This window comes from Porites lutea, chromosome 3 (genome assembly GCF_958299795.1).
Source record: "Porites lutea chromosome 3, jaPorLute2.1, whole genome shotgun sequence".
NCBI lineage: Eukaryota > Metazoa > Cnidaria > Anthozoa > Scleractinia > Poritidae > Porites > Porites lutea.
The window spans coordinates 37,810,662-37,831,665 of record NC_133203.1 but is presented as its reverse complement, the minus strand read 5'-3'; the positions used below and the strand labels follow the sequence as shown (position 1 = coordinate 37,831,665).

The 21,004-nt window shown below is 38.3% G+C and overlaps 1 protein-coding gene across 1 annotated transcript; it reads right to left on the bottom strand.

Annotated features, from left to right (window-relative positions):
- Nucleotides 1-573: 573 nt before the first annotated feature.
- On the bottom strand, nt 574-19,943 carry LOC140931075 (uncharacterized). The gene is made up of 10 exons (XM_073380816.1): nt 19,559-19,943; nt 17,332-17,420; nt 16,343-16,485; nt 14,925-14,977; nt 13,429-13,590; nt 10,816-10,935; nt 7,709-7,774; nt 7,140-7,320; nt 4,491-4,561; nt 574-3,105 (listed from the first exon to the last, which is right to left on the bottom strand). The coding sequence occupies exons 1-10, from the start codon at nt 19,685-19,687 to the stop codon at nt 2,074-2,076; spliced, it is 2,046 nt and encodes a 681-aa protein (XP_073236917.1). The 5' UTR covers nt 19,688-19,943; the 3' UTR covers nt 574-2,073.
- Nucleotides 19,944-21,004: the final 1,061 nt, after the last annotated feature.

Here is a 21,004-nt window from a genome sequence, read left to right as displayed (position 1 = left end):
ACCCTTCCTTTAATTAAAGACTCAAATAAAAACTTGTAGACTGCAAGCAGTCGTCCTTCTTTCCTGAACCACGTTCAGTGAGCAAAAAGGTAAAATTAGACAAATTAATGGCAAAAAAGGAGGAGGGGTGGGGAGAGGAAAAAGGCTCATACCATAAAATTCCAAAACTAAGCCCTGGGGCTTATATTTTTCAAAGGCCCTTTTGGAGGGAATTATCTACGGAGCAAAATCTGCATTTCCAAATAGATTGGCCTAGCCTTATAGTTGGAAGTGAATTTACCGTTTTTGCTCTGTTTTACTTTGAGGGCAATTTTCCAAGTACAAGCCCCCGGGGGGGCTTATATTTGGAGGGGCGATTTAACAGAGGGTTTTTTAAGTTACCAGTTTGGAGCTTATACATGGATGGGCTTATTTTTGGAATTTTATGGTATTTTATTTTTTCATGCTCGCACTCTGCCCTTGTTTCTCACAGCTTCGCCGCTCACCCTCATGCATGCCCTCGTTTCTCGAGCACACATTCTATGGTGTCTTTGAAAAAAAATAAGAGACTATTTGCAATCTAAAAAACTTGCTATGTGTTTTGAATTTCACGCCTCAGTTGATAACGATTTGATTCAAATCAAGAAAATAAATGTGATCATTTCAATACCACTCCTTTGGATGAATAAATAAATAAACGCAAACTATTTGAATAAATAGTTTTAATTAGTGGACAGCACTTTCTTAGTTACATAGACCTATTTAATCTAAAGTAAATTTATATGACATACTTAGCATTGTCTTTTATGTACTGCTAAAAAGTATCACTCTACAAGTGCAATTCACTTGAAAACAAACATCTTGCAACATTAGTAAGCTTTTCTCACACTCTTGAAAAAAAAAAGCTGATTCTGGCAGTCTATCATTAAATTTTACTCTAAAATCAAAAACAATTAAAATATGTACTGTCAAACTACATGTAAAAAAGTGATCTGACCGCTGTACAGTCAAAACCTTTTAAAATGGACGCCAATGAAGCAGAGGTATCCGTGTTATAGTGGTAAGATTTTTATGGAGTTTTTTTTTAGCTTTTATGGGGCCGTAGAACTGTCCATTTATTATCAGGATAATTAAAAGAGATATTCAGAGCCTTGACTGTATTTTTAACAGACCTTCCACCAAAACAAAAGGCTGTTAATTAGACCATTCTTGCACAGACAAGTGATTTTGTGTCACCTTTTATATATGCTAACAGTATTTTATCATTATGATTTTTATATTTACATGATTTTAATCAAGGTAGCTCTAAAAAACAGCATCTTCATGCGATACTGTGTACTGGTCTCTGTGGTCATATGAGGTGAAAGGCTCTCAGCAAGACTTAACCAGATGAAGCCTTAAACATAGCTAGCACCTTTAGGTTGAGGTTGGAGATCAGCAATTAAATTCTCCTCGAAAGAAACTGAAATATTTATGGAGGAAGCAAAGTGATTGGTTGCTAAGTTGAAGTTCCATAATCCTTGAACCATCATCATTCTTTCCTCAAGCTCCTAGGGCTGGTTGGATGAAGAAACTTGAACTAAGTGCAAATTTTCATGAATGTCAAACATTCCCAATGGATTTTATTGCATGGTTTCAAGGATGGCACAACACCCTATGGTCTGCTGATTAATTTTATCACAAGATCTAAAAAAATAAATTATTGAGTTCGGTATGGATAAGTCAGCCAAAAAGCAAGGGCATATTAAGGAAACACTCTTTCCAAAATCCACCCACACCCACATCTCTCTCTTTCTCTCCAGAGGGGAAGAGAAAACAGACTCTGGAAACAAGGTTGAAACTACACAATTTCAGTCCACTTCCTGCCAATCTTGCCCTTGCAAAATAAATTATTAAAACAAATTTGATACAGTTTTCATGTACGTATCAGTATAGCAACTTTTAGGAGGACCGCTCCAATGCAGATTTTCAATGGCACAAACACTTCAGTCTTTGCAATGTTCAAGTGTACAGTTTGTCTCTTCATTAGATCATACATTTGAGACTGTCATGTATAGAACCTTGCCTGCTTAGTCAAGGGAATCTATACTTTGACTAAGTATAAGGCACTTCACTTGCAGATCTCTGCTCAACATGCTGAGTATTCTCTGGTGATGTGGTAGCAGCTTCAGCAACAGAGTGAACAATACTGTCGTCATGCACTTGAGCATAGCTCACAGCTGTAGTGGATGCTGCTGTGTGGGAGCTTTTCACCGGGCTTCCATCAGATGACAAGCATACAAGGGCCTTTACGCGGTCTTCTGTGAATGAGAACTGTCCTACAGGCATGTTGGTAAAGTCAAGTTTAGTTGGAGATTCTCTGTCCTCTGTGCTTGGACTTTCCTGTTTCTTAGCATCGAGTTCAGCCTTGAGTGAGTGAACAGCACGACCTTTTCCAGACACCATGCGCTTCATCATCTGTTTTCGGTTACAAAACCATACTCGTACAGTGACAGGTTCCAGACCTAATTTTGAAGCAATGTCCACAATTTCAGCACTGGTGGGCTTTGAATTTTGTTCAAAAGTTTTAATAAGAAACTGGAGAGTTTCGTTAGTGAAGGAGGTCCTTCTTTTACGCTTTTTGCACATTCGCAATCCTTTGGCACACTCTGCTTCTTTTTGTTCAATCCATTCTTGCAAAACAGGTTTCATTTTCTCCGCTGCCTTCAGACCAAGATTCTTAGATTCAAATCTGGAGATAAATGACTGACTGTAAGAAGAATGTCCATTGGTGTGTGACAATTCGTTACCCACATCTTCCTGGGTGTATCCCAGTGCAATCCTTCTTGCCCTAAAAGATTCAATAAAGGCCTTCATGTCTGCAGTCAAACAGCTATCTGCAAGAGTGCCAAATATCTGCGCTGAGGAATTTGACAAATCAGACAGCTCGGGAGCAGTGCCTTGGGCAATTTCTTGAGATGAAGGTGCCTCCTCCGCTTTTGCTTGTTGGATTTGAGGGACAGCTGCTGTAGGTGGCAGGGCAAGAGAAGTGGTGGAAATGGTATATGGTGGGAACCCTGTGATAACGCCTTCTCCACTTTGAGAAACTGGCAGAGGTTGAATATGAGTTGTTATAAAGTGGCCCACCTGTGGATTTATCAAGACACATTCAATGCTTTCTAAATGGACATCTCTTAAAAGATGGACACTGCCCTAAGAGATGGATGGGCCTCCTTTCTCATCAGTCCTCTTCTTTGTTTCTCTGAAAGGCGGACACCTCTTTTAGAGGGACACTAAGGTCACTTTCCAAGATTCACAACTGGCCAGCCTTACTGGAAAATTGGAAAATAAAATATTGGTCTTTACCCAAATTTTTCCTACAACCCACTGCTGCCGAGCATATGATTTATAAAACATAAGACTGATCTGACTGAAAACTCATGATTAATAGAGCAATTCTCTTTACAACTTGACTGGTCTGGCTGCCCAGTTCTCATATGGAAAGCACCCTTACTGTCAGTCCCAGAGGTATCCATCTTAGACACAGCTGACTGTAATCCAGTTTTCTCTACAATTTTCTCTTCATTCCAGTATTGAGTTACTCATCCCTACTTCAACCCTCCAAGTTAAAGTTTTTGCTTGGTCGCCATTTGGCAACCAACTCTTTTGGTTTAGGGAGACCTTTTTACAAATCAAGTCGCCAACTCCAAAATTTTGGGCACCATAGCAACCAAAATGGTCACAACTTGGAGGGTTGTACTTCCCCAGTAGATGGCATGCTAAAAAGTCACACTAGTCAGGGGTGTCAGTGGCTCTGAAAATGGTCCAGAGGGGTTAAGAGAAATGTTCTTCTTCTGAGATTATATTCAACCATAACTTCAATCATAGTAATGACTTCCATATTCCAGACCACATACTGTAGCTTTTATACCTGTATACAGTCAAATTACACAAGACTACACAACTGAAATGGCGTCGAGGAATAATGAAACATCAAAATATTTACCCTGGATGCCTGATAGTTAGTGGCAATGCATAGAGAAAAAAACTTAGTCCATCACTTTAAAAAACAATCATGAGTGGCTGCAGTTTACAGAGGACAAGGATATCCAAAGATGGTCCTCTAGAGCAAGGATACAAAATTATTTTGATGTTCTTTGAATTAGTATTTTTTTTACTGTTAATAATGGTAAAAGGACTCAGCGGAGTCTAATTTGGTCTGTAATCATACAAGAGATTAACACACAGGAGTCGGATTTGTTTAATCAGCAGTATGATTGGAGCCGAAAAGGGAAGACACAAATAAGTTCTGTTCACAATTTATCGTATCTACAACAAAGTTAGTGATATTTTCAACCTTTTAAAACACACGTATTGCAGTCCAGTTACTTACAATGTAGGCATGACTCATACTGCCCTCTTTATTATTAGTGCTGAAATCAGGACAGCTGAAAGCCAGTCACATTTGAGAATTCTGTTATAGTTATGATTAATAATTTTGCATCCTTGTCATATAAGACAATTCAACTTACCTGAACTGTGGCTGGTATCTGATTGCTGTTTTGACAAAGTTGATCAGTCAACATAACTGATCTTGTATTACCTGTATCAACATTAACAGCAAAAAAAACATTTTACGTTTTTTTTTTTTTTTATCATTAGAAGTGACAAAAACCCAAATAATTTGCAAAATTTCAACTTTGATGTCCTCCCCAACAAGCCTTTCCTAAAATTTAGGATTGGCTTAATAGCAGAGCTCCAAGCAAGTGGAGCCCCAGAGCTAAGAAAATCTATCCATCCTAGAAAATTTGGTAATCGGGTGACCGTATATTGCCCAACCAAGTGACTGTCCGTCCATACCACAGGCATACCAATGTAAAATAAGTCAACAGTCTACAGAAATGGCAACCCAAATGCAGCTCGAGCTTATTTTGGCAGGGAATCGTGTAGCCACCCGTGTATTGTGAAGCAGAGACAACTAAAGAGTCAATAAAGAGAAAAAGAGAAAATAGGCGACCGGCCAGCGAAGCTTAATGAGAAAACTGAGAGCGACAGAGAACTAGAGCAAGAGAAAAAAAAAGGATACATTTTTTGTTGGTAGAACAACATGAAAATTTTGTAACAGTGGTGAGAAAATGAGAAATGCTACGGGCCACCAAGGTGAAAATGAGCGGCAGTGAAAAAAAAGTGAACAAGAACACGTACATTATTTTCTCCATGAAACGTGTAACCAGGAAGTTTCTGGAAGTTTCTCGTTGTAGTCATGCAAAACAATGGCAAAGAAATGTTTAGAAAAAGTGTGCTGCACGTGCAACGCTGCTTTTTTGTGCTTTCACCATTCTCATTGCCTTCACCACTTAGCATCACACGATTTTATCTTTATTTTTATTTTGTTTGAGCAAACTATCAATATTATCGAGAGCTTTGCTTTTAGCCATGGCTAAATCTATATATGATATGTTGTTTGGAACCATTTTTTCAAAATACAAGCAATCATTAGTGAAGGTCATACTAGCTGAATGAACCATAAATCCTCTATTAAGCCCCTCAGGGGGCTTATTTAATTCAAGCCCATAAATTTTAAAAGGATTTATAGTGGTTTAAAATTCTTTAAAATCATTATAGGTTAACTAATCTGGAGGTTAATAGATTTTCTGCAATGTGCAAAAAAATGAAGTCTTCTCTGAGAGCAGAGTAAAAACAGTAGTGCAAAGTAAATAGAAGAACACCTGGATTTGTGTTGGAATGGAAGTGGAGTTAATCAGCATTAAAAAGGGTCTGAGTCAAGTGGGTTGAAAACATTTTTAAATGGATTGGGGGTTGTTCAAGCCAGATGACCCTTTGTAGGGGACGGTATGGGGATATTCTCTGTCTTGGGTGAAAATGACACACATGACAGTAGTAACCATGCACAGGCCAACCAAGTTCATAATTTTAGCTGTTCCTTATTTGACAAAACAATGAACACTAACATGGAAATTTTTGCCATTAAGGCATCTTGACATAATAAGCTGGGTGTTAGTGGAGTTCAGCTTATTAACTGCACTTTTCAATAACATGCAAACTCTGCATTTTAAAAGACAGCTTACATGCAGTTGCATTTTTTGCTACTGTCAATCATAATTACGATAACGGGCAAAGAAATTTGAAACACAGAAACTTACAAAGCAGCAAAGCAAAATCCACCAATCATAAATCACAAACTATGAACTTTTGAACTCGGCGAAGTGAACCTGCGTTTCCTAAGAGGTTCACTAGGATTAATGACGGCAGTGAAGAACACAAATGTTTGTTGGCTTTTGGACTTAAGACTTTGCATGTTTTTGAAAAGAGCAGTAAACATGCTTTCGCCAAGCTAAATTTAACTTTGGAAATGTTAGAGAAATTCCACATTTGTGCTGTGTATGTGTTTGTAACAGTGATTTTGCTAGAGATTTTGATACAATGTAACACAATCAATCAATCAATCATTTATTTTAACACGTTACGTCAAGGAGCTGAAAACACTCGTTCAAATACGAGCAAGTGTAAATAAAATCTATAATAATTACAGCTACACTATAATAAGCCTGCAAAAACAGACATTCTTCCCCACTCCCCATCACCAGGGACACCCCACGAGGAGGAACATCCACGACTCAGCAACAGAAACCCCACACCAATGACATAACTCAATGTTTACATAATAAATCTAGTAGCCATGAGGTTCCAAATGCTCATGAGAATTAATACAAAGAAAATGATAATATTAATAAATAAGTTATAGTCATAAAGAAATAAAAAAACTGAGAGAAAAGATTCTCAATTATTCTGAAAGTCTGTTGGTTTTGCCTTGCTTTATTTTTGGCATTTTCTCTTATCTTGAATTTTTGATTTTCAGAAAAGAAAGAAGATCATGGCAAATATTACACCTTTCAAGGAATAATATTTGTCATTTTTTTCCAGATGTATGTAGGCTTACATTTTAGCATTTACTTCTCCACGTTTTATGTCAGCAGACCAGGTTAAGGGCAGGACATGTTGGAGTGCAACAGCAAGAGCTACTAATGACAACAACTGACATTCATGACATTTAATTTACTTGCTTCTTCAATTAGTTACAAAAAAAATTAATATTACAGTGCTTCACACAATGACCGTGATTTTTATTAGAAAAGTAACATACACAGAGCTTTAAGTACCTTGCAACACAGATGAAGCTAGAAACTGTTGATGCATTTTCTTAAGATCAATCACAATCTTCTCTTCAATTTCTTTGCCAGTCTCCAGCTCCGAATCTGACATCCATATGGCTGTCTCTTGCGTCGGCGTGATTATCACTACAGTTTTCTTGCGGGTTTGTAAGATGTTGGACACCACCACCTGGTAACCAATGAAATAATTGGTTTTGGTATGAGAATAGATTTCATAACTAGAGAAATTTCCCCTTTTACACAAGAGGAGATGCCAAAACTCTCTCTTTTGCACCCCCCCCCCCCCCAACCTCCCCGCCAAAAAAGAGAAAATCAATTATTAACCTCCCCACCCCACCCACCCCAGATAAACAGAAATTGACATGGGGTGGTCTTGGAGGCTATGTGAAGTCTTAAATGCATGATGTAAAGTACGTCAAAATTCACTTTTATGCTCGTTCCCAATCATCCACAGATTATCTAATTCCCAGCTAATAAATAATAAAACAGATCCATATATGGCCACGGACACAAAATTCGAAACAAGACACTAAATTCAAAACAAGATTTTAACACACCTGGTGTGAGTATTTAGCTAAAGCCCGTCTTGCTTTCTTGGAGATAATGTTCACATCTGTTTCTAACTGCAAAGAGAATGAATAGCAAGGGTTAATAAACACCCGGGGGGGGGGGGGGGGGGGGGGGTTACTGCCATATATGGGCTATATAGGTATGTGCCGCTGTGAAGGGTATGGTTTTCAAGCAGTTTACTCTAGGATAGGGTATATAAATCAGAGTGTTTGGGTCTAGAATAGGGTATCATTTTTCAGGAAACTGATCAGTTGGTTGAAGATTTTATCTAGACCAGGGGAACAGCTACTCTAGCATAGGGGGATTTGGGGAGTTTACTCTAGTATAGGGTAGCAAAATTCAGCTGAACTAGCTCTGGTATGGGTTAAGGGTTCCAGGGTCCCAGCAGCACATCCCCACCCAGAAATTCCTAAAGTACACCCCCCCCCCCCCCCCCCCTTCGGGAATAAACAGCAGGTTCAAAACGCAGGTCACAAGTGCAGGTTAGAGTGCAGGTCACCGTGCTACATACAGTAAATAAACAACAATGAAAGTGTCTCCTCCTAGCCCTAATCACAATCTGAAATAGAGTTTTAAATTAAGGGAACACTGCTTATCTCAGTTACATGATTATGTATTTATCAATAGCGCAGTGACCTGTAGTTGTGACCTGTGTTTTTTACCTGCCAGTCAAGAAGGTCGAAGAAAAGATATCACCAGTACACTCTGATGTAATGCTTGCCTGAAAAACAGCTGATGTTTTGCATTGCAACCACTGATTTCCCAGCAAAAATATATAGATTTAGCCAGGGCTAAAAGCGAAGCTCCTATTAATTCGAATTTATAATTCAAATCAAACAATAAACTTGTATTCCACAAATCAGTTAACTTTAGAGCACATTCATGTGACTTTTGAGGGAAAGACTACGTGATTTTCGAGAAAAATAATTTGCAAACAGTCCAAGCTAAGAGTGAACTTAATCTTACATCGAGTTGATAGCCTTTATATGTACACCCAAAAACTAGCAATCATCTTCGATCACATTTAAGAGCCGCTCTTGATCACAGTAGATTAGGCCTGGAAAACAAATCAGGCCGAATTTTTTGCGTTCGACATGTTTACTTTACAAAATCTTGCCAACAACTCTTGGGACGTGTAAACCAACCTTTTATACTTTTTGTATATCACATCTGAGGTGAAACAGTACCATGAGGCGCCGTTTTAATCGTACAGACCTCGGACAGAATGCAGTGTTTCACAATTTTGCAATACAAATTGCACTCATTCAATATTCAGGACGATCAAAGCACGTGTGGGCTTTTAGCGAAACCGTCAAAAAAATTTCCAAAATCACCTATACGGCTAGCCGGTTCTCACTTTTGACAAGTCGACTGTGTAAATTAAGATTAATATAGTTATACGCTTCAACACAATAAAGAATTTATTATAAAGATCTGTAATCTTCAAAAGCGTTTGATACGCGAGGCATTTTGACTACTCCTGCAAGCGATGTTCATGAGCGACTGAAAACAAACGGCACAGCGATTAAAATTGCAAAAGAGACTACTAACAATCAATAAAGAAAAGGGAAAATAATTCGGTGAAACATATACAGAGACAACAATTTTCATTCACGAAGACAAGTATTAAAGTGTCTCTGAAAATCCTTGTTTACGTTTTAAGCCGGCTTCCCGGTGTTTGCTTTTTTCAAAGATGAACTCGAGGCAAGAAAATCGCTCAAAGCTTTCTTTTACAGCCAGAATTATAACCAAATATTCTTTGGAACGTTTTCTTTCTATTTGCGGTGAGAAAATGTCTAAAGGCTTTTTAAAGTTCCGTAAGCTTATAATCAAACCTGATACTCGGTCACTCTCGGTCAGATCATTGTCTCAAATCTTACAAACGTGCATAAACCAAATAGCCGCGTAAACTACGCTCGACTTCATTAAATTAGATATAAAAAACAAACATCAAATACAATAATTACTCAGGCTTACCTTTCGAGATGCACTGAAAACTATCAAGTAAGGCCAGAATCGCTTCAAACTTTTCAACCGTCTTACGCATCAAGCAAGGTGAAAAACGAAAACGATGCCATACGAAATCGGATTTCCGACTTTGCCAAAGCGACGTATTTCTCGACCAAAAACCCAATAAACAAACTAGTCATGAATAGCAGAAGACTCTTGATAGCAGCTGAATTTCACTTTGTACATTTAGTGGAAAAAAACAGTTAAAAACATCACAAGTTGACACAAAACTCTGTCAGCTTCAGCTGTCAAAGTAAACAAGTTTCAAGATGCTGCATAAATTTTCCGCGTGAACTCACCTGTCAAATTTTGACCAATCAGAGTATAAAAATTGGACGTAGAGCGTGACCAACGCGTGACCTTGGTGAGAAAAGTCAAAAGCAACTAGCATGTCCTCCCTGCCTGTAAAAACTGGCTTAATTTTTAGCTTCCGAGGTCAGTTTGAAATCAAAATTTTAATTGTGCGGCACGTATAAAACACAACATAATTCATATGAATTGAAAAATTAAGCTTGAGCCTGCAATCATTTGAAAACTAGTAACTTGTCAGCGGATAACTTCAAAAAGATACTCGACCTCGATTGGTCGACACCTGAGCCCGCGATACGATCAGGTGATACTGGTCAGCGGATACCCTGTTTTGACAGCTGTCAATTGATCACAAGATTGATGTGCAATATGTCTGCAATATCAGTCTTCCTGTGCTCCCAAACTAGCTAGAAAGTGTGATTGAACATTGGTTGCCCTGTGGTGCGGACGGACGGGCGGGCTGAGGGCGGTGTACGGTCATGTGATTACCAAGTTTTCTGGGATGGGTAGATTTACTTACCCATGGTGCTCCGCAGGCGCGCTTCGCGCGCCAGAGCTCCGCTATGAAATCTATGAAAATTAATTTTTAACCAATCAGAAGCACTACCCAGGTTGTGACACTTCATCAGTATGGAATTTCTGTAGTCATTTCTCAGATGTCATTTTGCAGCCTGGAAACTGGTGGTGACATCGTAAAATATCAGCTGTTTTCTCAGGGTAGTGTAACAATGAAGATAAACAGAATAGTAAGGAAAGCTTTAAAGCTTTAATGTACCTTGAATGATACGGTGAATGCTTGTGGAATCCATTCTTTAACCAGAGGAGCCATCATTTTTGGAGCTTGCACCAAGTGAAGCTGGAGTGGGCCATCAGCAGACTGTATCTTATGCTCTGGCTTTAATGAAAAAAAAACATTCAACAAAATCATGTCACGTAACCTCCGAGTATTTTTAAGCACAAAGGTGAACACCTTAAGGAAACAACCAACTAAAAGTTGTGAAGAAATAATACTAATGCATAACCAAAAAGTTTCAAGATCAGAGACTGTTATTCCACTCTCCCCCAGACCCCACCCTGGATGATTTGCCTGGGCCGTTGCCAGTTGGGCAAGTAATCTTTAAAAGTAACATGCCCAGGTAGAAAATCTACTTGTCCTAGACTAACAGACAAGACCTTTTTCGAGCTCTGACAATTTACACACTGATTGACAAAAAGTAATGCAATGACCAGTGAAAACAAGTTTAGTCACCTCCTGGGAAACATCTGATCTCATGCTTTCAGCATTTTTACTTTAGTTTGTGATAAATGGAAAATGCTGGGATCAGTGTCTGTTGAAGAGGGAGTTAACTTGCTCTGAATATTGAGATGAGCTGTGTCGGTTTTGCCCATAATAATAAAAAATATTCATGTTAAACTACTAAATTATAAAAGTAGTATGTGTATTGACCAAGACCCTCAACATAGGCTATTCATGATGACATGACTTAAGACTTCACCCTAGCAATATCTACAGGGACAGTGGAAGTGAGATTCCTGAAGCGTGGATGCCAACAATCAGACAACTGAGTACCGATCCCTATAACAATGGACTGCTGAGGGAACAGTTTCCTCCTTTCATACTGCCAACAATGCTTTAAATCAACCAATACTGGTGTAAATGTCTACACATATGCCACTCCTTGATGCATATGTTTTTAAAGAATACTATTAATTTTACTCTTCAACAAGGATGTGACTAATGCCGGTGACCAGGGATTTGCCCTGGCTACTACGAGCATGACCCCAGGCTAGTTTCAAGGGGAAAAAAAGGGAAATAGAACTAGAAGAACTTCCTTACTGTTCAATTCCCTGCCCACTAATTGCATTTAGTATATACTAAAACAGTGGATAGTGTTTTTCGGGCACTCTGATTGGCTACTCAATCAGTGAACATCCTGCACTATTTACTGATTCACCTCCAGTTCCTCCGAGCGAGTGACGCCAAACTCGCGTAGGTTGCGAGCAAAATGCTTTCCCGGTTTGCTGCCGTAACAAACTAAGAAATTTCACAACTAATCAAGCAAGCTATTTCCGAAATACATGAAGAAGGTGACGAAGTTCGGTTTGGAAGTTTTAACAGGTAAAGCTTTGTCTTTTTGACTTGAATAGTTATCGATAAAACCGGTGAAAAAGTTTTTTGTTTACAAATGCAAATTAAGCTCAAGTCTTCCGTTACTTTATTTAGTTGACTCTTTCATAAATAAGCTTAAAACTGAATTTAATAATCTTTTTTACAGAATTATTTTAAATACAAACAGAATTCACAACTCCTTTTGAAGAAACTTCCCCGCAAGAGCTAAACAAACGCCTTCAAAAGTTTTATTTGTCGCTAAGAAAAAGCGACAACCGCCGCCGTTCGGTCCTCACGCACCAAAATTGTAATCGTTGGTAAAAGTTAATGAGTTAAAAATCATCATTTTGTGCTCAATTATCTCACTGTTTTAGTATATACTAAAACAATTATTCACCTCAGTGTCGGTGGCTAGTAGTGGATATTTACCTCGCCGCTTCGCGGCCTCGGTAAATATCCAATACTAGCCACCTCCACTTCGGTGAATAATTGTTATATATCCAGCAAATTAGTATGAGTTTTAGTGATATTTGGCATAAATACCACGAGTGATATTTCAAAATTATTGTCATGCGTAATTTCATGAGCCGTTAGGCGAGTGAAGTTTGAGACAATTTTAAAATATCACATACAAATCATACTATTATTTGTTTATACTACTACCCACAAAAGGTTTGTAATTTTCACATGTAGGTATTTCAAATTAAGCTGAAATACAACTGCTCTAAGCAAATCAAATCTCAGAAATTTCTCTTGTTGTAGCATAAACCTAGTAACAGCACTGCTTCATGACTGCAAGACTGACAAGGAGTGAAGGACAATAAACTGTAGGCTCCTGGGGTCCACAATAGGGACCTTAAGCATCGACAACAGGGACAGTGGTGAAAACATCACTATAGTTTACTATTAAAATAAATTCAAATTTTTTCAAACTTTGTCCCAAGGGTTTATTCCAACTGGCTTAAAATGTTAAATTTAAGTGAATTTTCCTGGAGTTGAATTCTTAGGGACTGCACCCAAGTTCAGAAAGAGAAAGAAAAATTTGTTGTCATCTGTTTACATCCTACATAAGTCATTGCATATGCAGATTTCACATTGTGGTCTGCAGGAACGGCAAACAAGTGTACAAGAAAGTGTTCAGCATGTGCGAAGTTGTTGTTTTGCTTGTTGGCCCTATTGCTTTTTTGGCATCCCCACTGCCATTGTCACCGTCGTATACTAAAGTCTCTAAATAACGGAATTTAACTGGAGATGTTGAGTATAATTTTTCAAACTTACCATATCCTGGGATGGAACATAAAAGTCAGAAACTGCAGCTGCCAAATACAACATGATGGAGGGGCCATGGGGTGCAAGAGATTCAGCCACGCCCCTTAGAAGGAATAAATACTCAGATAGAGTGTTATACTCAATCATGAGTAATGTCCCTGCAGCTCGTACCTCAAATGAAACATTAAAGATGAACTATGACATCCTGAATATGCAAAAAAATGTTTTGATACGTTCAAGTAAAAATGTTGTTAAATTGATAGAATTTTCCATTAAGAGTCGGAAAAACAGCTAACAGACAAAATTAAAGACTCCCATTTTACTAGTATTTTCACAAGAAACTTTTATTCATGTGCTGTTAGAAAATCTTGCGTGGTCCTCAAGAACATGCTTGAAAGCAAATTAAAACATCTGTGATCACTGACAAGTAAAGGGACTTGTGAGTGAGTCATATCAACTTTCCATATTCAAGGCAAAATGCAAGTAAAATAATCGGTTTTTTAATACATCATTATTATCAGAGCAATCAGTAAGAGCTGGAAGTCAGGGATTTCCCCCAGCTACTATGAACATGATCCTCAGGCTACTTAAGGACCAAAAGAACTTCCTAGCTGTTCAAGTTCCAACCTATAAAGTGAATGTACCTAAATTTCAGTGGCAGCCCTGAATATAATGACAGGGTAATACTGAACTTCTACCCTGCGAGCAGAGTCTACATTTTTGTTGTGTGAACTGGTGTGTGCGAAAAGTAGCCTCTGCTGACAACCGTTCAATTTTCTATCGTGCATGCGTGAAATTCATCACGTAATTCGCAAGCAAAATTAATCGTCAGGTCTGTCGCGGGAATAAAAAATTGTGACAACTCTGGTCTGCTACGCAAGACTCACACTAGACTCACGCAATGCTGTAAACTGGTCAAGAACAGGAAAAAAACCTGTTTTTAATTTATTCGTCCAGATTTCTGGACAGATTTGAACGGTTGTCAGCAGAGGCTACTTTTCACACTACAGCTCACACAGCGAAAATGTAGCCTCTGCTCGCAGGGTATTGAAAGAACTTCCTAGCTGTTCAATTTCCCACCTATAAAGTGAATGTACTTAAATTTCAGTGACGGCCCTGAATATAATGACAGGGTAATATTGAACTTGTACCCTACGAGCAGAGTCTACAATTTTGCTGTGTGAACTGGCGTGTGGGAAAAGTAGCCTCTGCTGACAACCATTCAATTTTCTATCGTGCATGCAATTCGCAAGCAAAATTAATTGTCAGGTCTGTCGTGGAAAAATTGCGACAACTCTGGTCTCCTACGCAAGACTCACACAAGACTCACGCAATGCTTTAAACTGGTCAAGAACAGGAAAAAGAACCTGTTTTTAATTTATTCGTCCAGATTGAAAGGTTGTCAGCAGAGGCTACTTTTCGCACAACAGCGCACACAGCGAAAGTGTAGCCTCTGCTCCCAGGATATTGAACTTCTGGAACTGTTCACTATATCATCTACTTACTTGTCTGTAAACCTTGAGAATTTGGATCAGTTTTGGAAGTTTGTGGGAATTGACTAGTGAACAAAAAAATAATATAATAATGAGTAAAGTGATTAGATACACAAGCAGAGGTGCTGAACCTCTGGAGATCTAAATACTGGAAACTCCCTCTTTTTTGCAGTCCCACCTCACCCACCCCAAGGGGAAGAGAAGTACTCAACCACTATTTTGCTGTAGGTGAGCCACTGAGAGTTTGAAACCTTGACCCTGTTTTAGGACAAAAAATCCTCAAACACGTAGCATGTTTAGGACTACAAACTCAATTTTATTACCCTGTTTAGGACAAAGGACATAATTTGTGCCATCTTATTTTAAAGCCATTTATTAAATACGTCGTGGTTCAATGTCATCCTTGCTTTAAATTTCCTCTTTTTTTTTGTTTTTGGGAGTAGTAATGTATGATAATGAGTTTGAAACAAAAGAAAATAAAATTTAAACCAAGGATAAAATTGAACCATAACATATATCCAGTTTAGGACAGACTCACACAAAATAATACATACCCTGTTTGTGACAGAAAGGTCAAAAACCATACCCTGTCCAGCAGCACATCCCTGTACCTGCCGTTTTACAGAGTACACCCCCGGGACCCACCCCACGCCTAATTCAAACACAACTCAACCCAGTCCCCTTAGCTGTGTAACCACTTTCCTGCAGCTAGTGGCTCCACTTGAGGTTAGTGAATTTAGCAGTAATCAGTCTACCTGCGACTCTCGTGCCTATCATGCACAATGTTTTTTAAATATTTAAGCTCCAAAATACACACACAAATTCTCAATACTAATCTCAGTACATTTCCTTGGAGAACTAGTTAAGAGAATTTGCTTAAAAATCAAAGCATTTTCACTTGGGTGATCATTTTATTAATTCTCATAATCTTTTCCCTTGATTATGCATTAATAATTTTAGGACCCAATAGATGTTGGTCAATCTGCATAATGCATCCTTGACTACAGCTATTTCAAGAAAGATTGTGAGAAAAATGTACGTGCGACAATCCTGAAATGTAATATGGGATATGATCAAGATGCTATTCCTCGCACTGTAGCTGTCAAATCTTCTATTGCTGTTTTCCTCTAGCAATCACAAACATACATCTACGGCCTCTCATGGCATTCTTTCAAATTTCTTCGAACAACAGTGAACACAAAACCATCCACAACACCTTTCAAGATTGTTGCGTGCATTTTTTCCAACAACCTTTCTCAAAAAAGCTCTATGTCACATTTTTGTTTTGTCCCACTTAAATGGTGATTAATCCAGTCATATGTTGTTTAAATAAAAGAAAACTTATTTCCAGCACTTTGTTGGCAGTCTGGAGCAAGGATTTGTGCATTACTTTACATTTGCTATTTACTAATGGTAAACTTCTTCCTTACCTTCAATCTGGCTAGATCCATCTGGGAGGTCTTTAAGCTGTAGCAGATCCAGAATATCATGTGAAGGGAAGTTGCGTGTGAATGGTTGTAGAGAACCTTGCCTGTGTAGAAATATCACGGCATAACCTTGCTGAAGAAAATATCTTTTAAAAAAAACGTCAAGGTGGTAAAATTCACAAAGTCTCAGGACAATTGTGTAGGTTAATGTTAATCAATTTAAGGAATGATAAATGACATAAAAAAATTACATCTAATGTAGGGTAGCAATGTTTCGATAGAGGAAAACCACGCATGCAAGAAATATATCAGGCTCCTAAAATAAAGAGTTAGGAGCCCAAGCCACACTTCTGGGAGCCTACTGATCAATAAACTTAAATAAGTAAGCAGATGCTTGAAAACTCGATTCACAGGTCTCAAAACTCAATTCGTCAGAGTTTTGAATTTCCAGAAATTTGCTTGTTTTTATCAGAGCAAATTTTTTGGGTTACAAATTTTCAATTTCAGGATGTTTTTGGGTTGGAAAATTTTGGCTAGTATTTATTTGGGTAGCTTGATTTAAGTAAGCATTTTTTCAGGTATTCAAAAACAATCTGAATATTCACGATAGTTCCCACATATCCTGGCCACATAGTTCCACGAATAAATTTTTACGGCTCAGAAATTCAGCAGGGGATTTTTTGGGGGTTAAATTTTGGTCCAGGGATATATTTGGGTTTTAATTTTGCCACCATTCGATCATCTCTCTCACTTGAAATCCAAATCTTGAATTCCCCCCCCCCCCCCGCCCCAGGCCTAGGTTGGAAGCTGTATCCCAGCAAAATGCAGTGCATGCTGAACAAATATGTTACATGATTCATATAAAGTCTTCCTTGAGTGTGCCAAAATCAAGGAAGTGAAAGAAAGGCTCTCCTGGAAGGATGGAGCAGGGATCTGACTGCTAATATCACACCTGTAGATATCATTTTATTTACGTAAAATTATAAGGATACTCTGCTGAGGCAGATCCTCTTGTTCCATTGCTAAAGTTATCGATAAAACGAACAGCATTGGCCTCCAAAGGAACACGCGTGCCTCCAGACTGTAAAATAAAAAATTCAAACACTCTGTCAAATTTTTACCCATGTCATGGGTGCATGAAATAAAAATTAGCTGTATTAGGTCAACTTCTCTAAAACTAAAAGCAGTGAAACCGGAAGTGGCAGAAATTCCATACTGATGACGCAAATCAATGTTTACATAATAAATCCCGTAGTCATGAGGTTCCAAATACAAATTTGTCCAATTTTATGTGTCTCCTGGTCGATTTTGGTAAAGTGTTGTGTTCATCTGCCAATGAGCTCCAGCAAAACTCAACCCTTCTTCTAGAGAAGAGTATATTCCACAAATATTGACTGTTTTGCTAGAGATCCTTCGTGTTTACATTTGACCTTTGTGGCCTTTTGTCTTTTGTCTGTCATTCATAAACAATAGCTAAAACAATGTAACTACTCCATCAACCAATCAGCGTTTCTGACCGGATTGCGGACAGATTTTATGTCATCAGTATGGAATTTCTGTCGATGAGTCACAGACGTTCCTCCTCGCAAAACGTCCGCAGCGGCAAAGAGCGAGGAGAAACGGATGTTTTCGCAGCCTAATTAGTGCTATCTTCTACAATTCTCATCTGATTACCTAACATCACGCACAGCTTCTGAAACTTTTAAATTGTGCAGGTCAAGCCCATCACCAGGAGCGAGCAACTTCCATGTGCTCGTGTCATGGCGTTTTCATGGACCAGCTTATTTTCAAAACGGTTTTGGCACAAATTTTGATTTCCACAAACCAGCCAGCAAATCCTACAGACCTAAAACTGATATTTTTGGCCTTTTAATAACGTTTAGTCTTCCTTTTTGATATTCTGTACTTCAAATGCCCTCATAAACATCGTGGAGATTCTATTTTTGAGGGGGAAAAGTTCCCTAAAATGTGTCTAAAATAAACTGGTCCGTAAAAACACCCATGACATAAGCCTAGTATGGGAGTTGCTCGCTCAAGGGTTATGGGCTCCTGAATTATGTTATTGTGATTCTTCTGATAATAGTGTCAAGAGTCAATAGAGAAATCACATCATTATTTTGTTGTATAATAGACCTTTTCTCACATAAGACCTTCTGGACAATACTGCATATTTCCTCATATGTTTAGAGTCTGTCAGAATGCCTGCTATATTTATTCTTGTTCACATCTTTCCACTAAATAACAATCCTTAATTTATGAACTGTATAAAAAAAGGTACTGTATGCAAATGCGCGCAGTGTGTATGTTGTTCAATGCAAAACAATACCCTGCAATTGATTTTCAGTGTGGTACGTGATGGGTAAAACAATCTAATTTAACAAGCTTCTTAATTAAACTTGTTTTGAGGACAAGAACATATATTGAGAACTAAAGCTAACAAAATATTCTTTGTATAGTGGTCATTGAAAACTGGAAACTAACTAACAGTCAAAAGTAAACTTTTATAATGATTTCAAAGATCAAGTTCCATCGTCAACCGCACATCCCATGACACACCACTTCGTTCATTACAACGAAATCGGAGGATGTCACGGGAATAATCAACGTTAAGTCGAATTTTTATGCAAATGCCCTGTTAAATAACGACATACTTGAATGGTTTCAGATGAAAGAACAATAAGCCATTTAAACCATTAGTGATTACAGAAGTGGAACCATTCGAAAAGTATGCAAATTTAGCGTTGTGTTTAAAAAGATTAAATAAATCTAGGCTGTGCATTAAAACATTACATCCTCGATTACCAGTCTGAACATTTTTAGATTCTCGGGTGCTTAAAAGGAAAACATCTGAGATTGAATCTCATGAATTTCAAGTGATGTTTCGAAGCATTAAAATTCAATTCTTGCCTAAGTGGCATAAAACTATTAATCTGTGAATCAACTAACGCCATGAACGGTTATTAAACTTAAAGAATGTAAGCTTATGTCGAACTCGTGTCGACAAAGATTGTCTTTAAATAACAATTCCAGCATGCCAAACCACGAAGAGCACTTTTATGATTCATACTGGCACTCGACCTGATTTTACTCATAATATATACTGCGTCCTTGCATGTTTTAAACGTAATAGTGCGACATTAGGGAGTGTTATGTGCATAGATTTCCGGACAGTCTGGTTTCGTTCGGCAAATTCTTCAAGTCAATGGATTAACCACTCACCGTCACAAAGACTACATCCCTTCCAGCTGCCCTTTGTGTTGCTGCAAATTCGCCGACAGTAGTTCTAACTTCTTTCAAGTTTCCGGGAGGTGTTTCTCGAGCGAAAAATTCAACCCAATCCGCCATCATTCATGAATTATCCCTTATTACATATTCTGCTTTGATTTTTTTCAGAAAGCAATTTTTTCCTGCTCCAACAGGGCCCAAGATCCTCTTATTTTGGTCAGAGAACAACTTTCAAGTCTTTTGACGTTAGCCAGAGGTCTTATTAGTGGGAAAAACCGGGCAATTTACCACAAAATGCAACGCAAACGAGAAGGAATACCAGCGAATAATTTTCGGGTGGAACGCATAATTATTTTCAGGGAAGGCAAAATAGCCAATCAGAACGGGGCATAGAAAACCCGGTTGTGGTAATAAAATGAAACCCTTCACGGGTAGTGAGTTTTCAGAGTATTTTCCCCCTTCAGTTTTCACATATACACTACAAAATTTGTTCTTATCGCTGGAGGGTTGTTTGAAATGAGTAAATCCTGCAGATAGCCTATCTCGTTTCTTCGCTTTTCAATCAGAGAAACAAGATAGTACGTACATTGTGATTGGTTAAAGCGCGGAGTGCGTCTTAAATTCAATAAAAAATTAAATTATTTATAACCTTTCTATTTATGCCGTAATGCGGTAATCAGTAATCCATAACACTTGTATGCTGACAGAATATCTTTGATTCTTTAATTATATAAATAACTTCGAGTATTTAGGAAAATTTACGGGGCTTCTGACTGGGAGCGAATGCCAAAAAAAAGGGAACAATCGAATGGGACGGTAGGGGGGAAGAGGAAACCTCCCCCCGCCCCCTTCTTCATTCTTCTTTACTCGCGCAGAAAAGCTTGCTATTGACTATTTTCCAATTGCCCATAATACACTCTGTTTGCCCCCCAAATTTTGCATAACTTATTGTCTTAAAATGCTCTTGGGAAAATGCAAAACTCCCAGGAGCATTTAAAAACAATGGTTTATGCAGAATTTGGGGGGCAAACAGAGTGTATTATGGGCAATTGGAAAATAGAGAATGGCTTCACAGGCCAGACTGAAATTTCAAGAGCCACTTCGTTCAAAAGTTTAGATTCTTCTCTCTCTTTCTTTCTGTTTATGGTATGTAGGATAGGATCTTAACTTCAATCCTTTTGGTCACAGGAAGTCAGTGCACGTTTATGCGCAATACTGGGGACTGTCGAGATACAGTAAATGCACAATTTTTTATTAGTCTTTCTACAGTAGTTGAAGAAAATACCTAGCAGCCCCATTTTTAATGACGACGACACCTTACTTTCTTTGTACGATTTGAAGTCCTGCGAACAAATTCAAAGAGACAGCCTTGAAGAATAAACAAGCAGATTACTGCTTGCAAATCAAAACGCTGAATTGTGTAAAAATGGATTGGACACG